The sequence below is a fragment of the Phalaenopsis equestris genome, unplaced genomic scaffold, assembly GCF_001263595.1.
Source record: "Phalaenopsis equestris unplaced genomic scaffold, ASM126359v1 Scaffold000002, whole genome shotgun sequence".
Taxonomy (NCBI): Eukaryota; Viridiplantae; Streptophyta; class Magnoliopsida; order Asparagales; family Orchidaceae; genus Phalaenopsis; species Phalaenopsis equestris.
Window position 1 is genome coordinate 59020637 of NW_018164444.1, and position 5629 is coordinate 59026265.

Sequence of the window (5629 nt, forward strand, 5' to 3'; positions counted from 1 at the left end):
AATCAATTTTCAAGCCATTGCTAATCTTCAAGCTAAATTTACAGCCATACCAACGGCTATCATTCAAGAGCTCAACTTAACATTAAGAAGAAAGCAGATCAGCACATCATCTGTTCTTCACCACCATAATTCATCCATCAAGGAACTTCGTCACAAAACCAAAATAATATTAAAAAAAGACTAAAAAATCAAAACATACATCAATCCTCCCTCATCAGATTTTCAAATATTTACAAACTCAAAACATAAACAAAGGTCACAAACTAAAGCTAAAGCAGCACAGACTACACAACAAAAAAGATCGAGTTAAAATATATAAAACTACTTTAATACTACGAAATATTTACAAAAGTTAGGAGGATTAGAATATCCACTCTTGCATGCATGCACAGTATATAATCTACTTAAAAATAAGAAGGTATAAAAATATACCTTTCTAACTGTTGTGGATAAGGAAGGGATGCAGGCAGCACTTAAGAGGGTTAAGATGGGCCTCAACATCATGGGAAGTGTGTCCCACGCAAAAACTCAAAAAGCCTCTTTAGTAGCCACTCCAAACTTTCATAACCTTAAATTTTCCTCTTCCTTCTGCATCAACAGCTAAAGCAAACATTACTGAGTTATATATTATTCAGCAACTAAAGCCAAATGATCAATATATTGGAAGTACTAACTTGGATATTTACAGATGTGGCATTAGAAGTTCGCCACACCAGTTAATGATGGGGAATGTAACTCTTTTAATCCTTTTGGAGCTGTACTATCCTCTGAAATAACGTGAATTTCTTTGGTGCTTGGATCTAGCGAGCAGGGATTCATCTTCTGAACCTCCTCCCTTGTGTAGATGAATATTTTGCGAACCATGTTGCAGAATTCCCTAAATACAGAAGAAAAATATAAAAATGGTGGGGAAATTGAATAATAAAAGAAGGAGAATGGTAAAAACGTGAGCTTTATATAAAGCCTACCCCCATGGATCATCTCCGACAAGCATCATGTCACCTTCATCATCAGTGTAGACTACCTGCCAGTTTTTTGTGGGAACCATCAGTTCGCCCTCAAATTCAAACATGTGATCCAACTCCGTAATTAATTCCTCGTAGTTGTTGAATTTTGAAAGATCCACAGATCTTCCAAGAGCAATTCCCTGCTTATGCACCTGGAAGAAATTGGGATAATGATAATCAACAGGATTCAGAAATTGTGAAAGAAAATTAAATAATTTCTACTATAAATAAATGACACATTTTCAATGCTTTTAAGAAGAGTCATCAGAGCTGGATTCTCATGGTTAAGTAGTGGTAAAAGTAAGAAAATTTGAATGCTTAAGGTTGAAAAAGCAAAAAAAAAAAAAAAAGATTATATATTGTAATTGAAAGCAATGTGGATCCGTAAAGTAAGATCTAGAATAAAGCCTAAACAACAGAAGAAAAAAGAAGAGGACCTTCGTGCAACTTCTTGCCGAGTTGCCCTGCTGCTTGAGTTGTACACCTTTCAAAGTAAGTAAACAGGGAGAAACAACTTTCTCTTTGCTGGTAGCTGCTGAAGACGAATCCCCCAATTTCGCCATTTTCGAAGCCTCAAAGTGGTGATCTTGCATGTTCAGTGACAGATTCAATGCAGCAGTTGGTTGATTATGAACCTCTAACTCAGATGCTGAAGAATTTCTATTAAGTTGAACACCAAAAAGCTTGCAGTTTCCAATCCCCTTCACTTTCCCAATCTCATTTTTTGTTGATTCCAATGGCTTTGGTTTTATCAAAACTGGTTTTGTTTGGTTCCCAGTTTGGGAATCTTGCAGCAAATGTGTGAACCAATTTGGAGTAAACTGCTGAAATTCAAAAGGAAAATAACCCACCTGCCCCTCAAATCCAACGTTTCCTATTCCAGAATAAGGTGGCTTACCAGGCTGAACTGCCATCTTCAAGTTTAAATCCATGTTGCCGTGAGAGTTTTGGGGCAACAACGACCATCTGCCTGAAATATTACTCTGTTGGACCAGTGGATCCTGAAAGTTGCACCGTGACAGATTTGCAGCATCTGTGTTTTGTTCAAATTGTGAAGAACCTAGTAACCCTGTACATGCTGGAAATAAGGGATCCCCATAGGTTGATCCATGCTTCATAATTTGTGTCTGCTCTTCTGATGCCAACCTTCTCTGAATGGAATTTGTGTGTTTTATTTCATCATGGGATGAAGACCAAATCATGGGCTTCTGAGAAGTATCTGCCTCTTTCAAGGTCATGGATTCTTGACCTTGCAAGGCCCTGAAAACACCAGTGGAAGGGTTTACATGGACCTTTGATGAAGCTGTGAAAGATTTAAGGAAAACTCAGTCTAGATTTTGCATCATGAAGTGGCATTGATTGGATAAAGACAACTTGTAATACAAAAAGAGCTTATGGACAATACTTTCTTTCAGACGGACAACTACATCCTGAGGTGCCGTAATTGCATGGGTTCTAGGCTTCTTGGGTCGTGCAATGTGGAGAGAGTTTGGTGGCGGCGGCGGGGTAACAGAAGGCTCTATTTGCCATGGAGAAACTTTCTCTGGCCGAGGAATTGAAGATGATTCATCCCATCTCACCTGAAGTAACCAAAAAAAATAAGTTTTTGGTTGAAGTACCTCTAGAAATTTAGCCATGGGTATAAGCGAGTCGAACATGAGCGATCTGAGCTCCTTTTCATGTTCAGCTCATTTGAAATTATTTTTGTTCGAAATAGGCTTGTGTTCGAAATTGTTCGTGAAATATATGTGTGTTTGTTCAATTTTTTTAAATTTGGCTCAAATTATTTGAAATTGGGGCATAAAAGAGTCATTTATTAATTTTTTTTAAATTTAGCTATCTTTCGGTTTGTTTCTAACACTTGTAATTTTTCAAATATAAAACACAAAACGTGGGATTAAAAATTAGGTAGACCAACTGCTTGCTTAACGAGTCGAACATGAATTATTTAATTATTTCGAGCCAAAACGAGCCGAACATGAATTAAAAAACATTTGTTCGTGTTTGACTCGTTTATAAATCAAACACAAAAAAAATTATTCGTATTCGACTTGGTTGCTTAACCAATTAATCAAACACGAGCGACTTAACGAGCAAAACACAGACTGTTTACGAACCATGTTATGGCAAGTTAATAAAACTGCGGTGTTACCCAAAAGAATGTAGGGAATGCACATACATACCACAAAATTCTTATGCATTAACCTAACACCTAGACATTCATGTTTGCATGCATACCATACCACCATTGTTATCTTTTTAAAAGTGATCTAAAAATTTTCATGCATAGGTGTGTGCCACCAAGGAGTTAGAAATGTAAATATCAAACTTTGGGTGTAAGATATGTAAATACATAGGAATTGTGGTATATATTTAAATTTCCCATGAAGTAATATTAGCGTTGTGTTTACCTTGAGGCATCTCCATTTTGAGCCAGGCCACTTCTTTGTATCCGCATCACCAACACCAATTATGGTGCCAGTAAACCTTTCCCAACAACAAAATAAAAAACACATAAGAATAGAAGCATATATTTTCACCGAAATAACCAACAAGCTAGTTTACGGAGAGATAAAGTGATAGGAAAAACAAATACCACTGCTCTGGAGATTCTTCACCTTCAAATCTCATTTTGAACCTCATTCCTACGGAATGGTTGCTTTTGATAGCCTCCATATATTTGTCATATGGAATAATGAAATCTGAGGGACTCGTTCTGTCAGATAAAGATAAAAGCACTATCAAAACTAGAAGAAATGCATTAAAACCAAATAAATCTATAGAAAAATACAAAAATTCTGATTAGAAATGTTCAGAGAACCTTGAAAATACCTTGGTTTATAGTAAATAGTGAACATGGTCCATGTATTTACAGCATGCCAAGCAGTCGCAAGGACGCCAAGATGCATACTGTGGCTAGATATAACTGAAGGAGAAACATTTGGCTGCTGCCTCATCGCCCGTCTTACTCCCACACGCAGCTCATCATTCTCTCCTCTATAAAATAGGTGGTCAATTGGGGCGGTGCCGCAGCAAGAATTACTGTACTAACTCAGAGTCCACAAAGGCATACCTCAGAAAAATAAAAGCATCGCCTGCAACTAGTTTCTTAGAACTTACAAATACACTCCAACCACTTTGAAGAAGGTGCCTCCTCGGTTGGCCTTGTGTGAAGCATTCAAAATTGAAATTAGAATATAATAGAAAGACCAATATGGTGTAATTGCAAGCATCAGTGATGGTGAAAAAATAAAAAATACAACTTGAAAATTCATAAATCATACAAAGCGAAAAAATAATAACAATAAATAAATAAAAAGAAGCCACATTTAACAAACATAAAATAGGAAAATTAAGCACCAAACACCAAACATTACCACGGAATATGTGTCGAAATCGCCACTCAGCGCCATGAAGATCCTTTGCCACCAATTCCTGAGCAGGGGGATGCCGATCCATATCCTAAACAAACCAAGATAAAAGATGAAATTTCAGGGAAAATAAAATGTTAACCAGATACCAAACCGCATGGTATAAAACTACTGCTATAAAGTGATGTTTACCAAAGCAGGGAGGCATTCATCCGCATGTCTCTTCAGCACAGAGAAGCCACCATGGGTGCTTGTATCCGAAGCAGTCAGTGTCTTGCAGAAGGAGCGAACTTTGGGCCGCGGCAGAGGGGGAGGAAGAGTCTCCTTCTCTACTGTGTTCTCATCCTGCTGACATAATAAACCATAAAACGTCCTCCGAAAAGCTCCACTCCACCAAGCTATATATTTTCAGTTCATTATAACACCATAGCAGATTTGATACCTTGGATTCGGGGATCAAAGTCACTTGTGCAAAAACCTCATCCGTGTCAGGCTCGGCCTAAGAGAGCAAATTGAAATCACTTCATGCCATAAAAACTCAAATTACACAGAGACTGAAATATGAAAAGAAATAAATGACAAAACCTTCAAAAGAACGTTCACAACGCGGCATGGAATCATAGCTGGTAGGTTGTACACTGGCATCTGCTGGTCCGCCACCTGATTAGTCGACGCTTCCACCTGAATTACAGGAAGTAATTTCAATTGGTTTGAAAGAGAAATTGTCCAGTGAAATCCTCGAAGAGATCAAACATAACAAAGGCGAGAGAGCTAAAGCTACCTGTTCTATGTGGCCTTGAGGGAAGTAGAATACTCGCTCGCCGAAGCGAGGCACAGTCACTAGCGGCCCGGCGCAAGCGTGCCACAGCTCGTTGTAAAGTGCGCCATCCGTACCTGCGAACATCACAGAAAAAATACAAGTTATGCAAAACAACCACCTCCAGCAACACCTCAGGAATTGAGGCCGCTTCTAAGTCGGAGATTGAAAGAGGCTTCACCTCCGCCCTCAAAACCGCAACCGTCCTCTGACGCCATACTCCTCACAGTCTCACCATTCTGCTGCTCACTACAGGCCGAGGAAGCGCTTTCCCCTCGGCAATTGTTAGCCTTCACAGAAGCATCCGATGCACCCATGTACATACCCCGTTCAATTTCTTTCCCGGGTCTTAGATCCAATTCAAAACGATAATCCCCACTTTCAAATCCCCTCAAAAAACCCAATCAACCAGCCAGAAAAATGCCTTTGCAGCA

At 38.7% G+C, this 5629-nt stretch overlaps 1 protein-coding gene across 3 annotated transcripts; it reads right to left on the reverse strand.

Moving 5' to 3' along the window:
* Positions 1–427: 427 nt before the first annotated feature.
* On the reverse strand, positions 428–5623 carry LOC110025666 (auxin response factor 18-like). 3 transcript variants are annotated; one of them, XM_020726285.1, is made up of 15 exons: positions 5377–5623; positions 5160–5272; positions 4964–5059; positions 4821–4877; positions 4571–4723; positions 4385–4469; positions 4081–4171; positions 3840–4004; positions 3604–3723; positions 3419–3494; positions 2413–2587; positions 1445–2310; positions 969–1159; positions 675–877; positions 428–600 (listed from the first exon to the last, which is right to left on the reverse strand). In XM_020726285.1, exons 1-14 carry the CDS (start codon positions 5516–5518, stop codon positions 697–699), a joined length of 2511 nt encoding a protein of 836 aa, XP_020581944.1. In that variant the 5' UTR covers positions 5519–5623; the 3' UTR covers positions 428–600; positions 675–696. The 3 variants fall into 3 exon arrangements, with proteins under 3 accessions (XP_020581944.1, XP_020581937.1, XP_020581929.1); XM_020726278.1 differs by having other exon boundaries at positions 428–588; positions 4571–4726; XM_020726270.1 differs by having other exon boundaries at positions 4571–4726.
* Between the last annotated feature and the right edge of the window lie 6 nt (positions 5624–5629).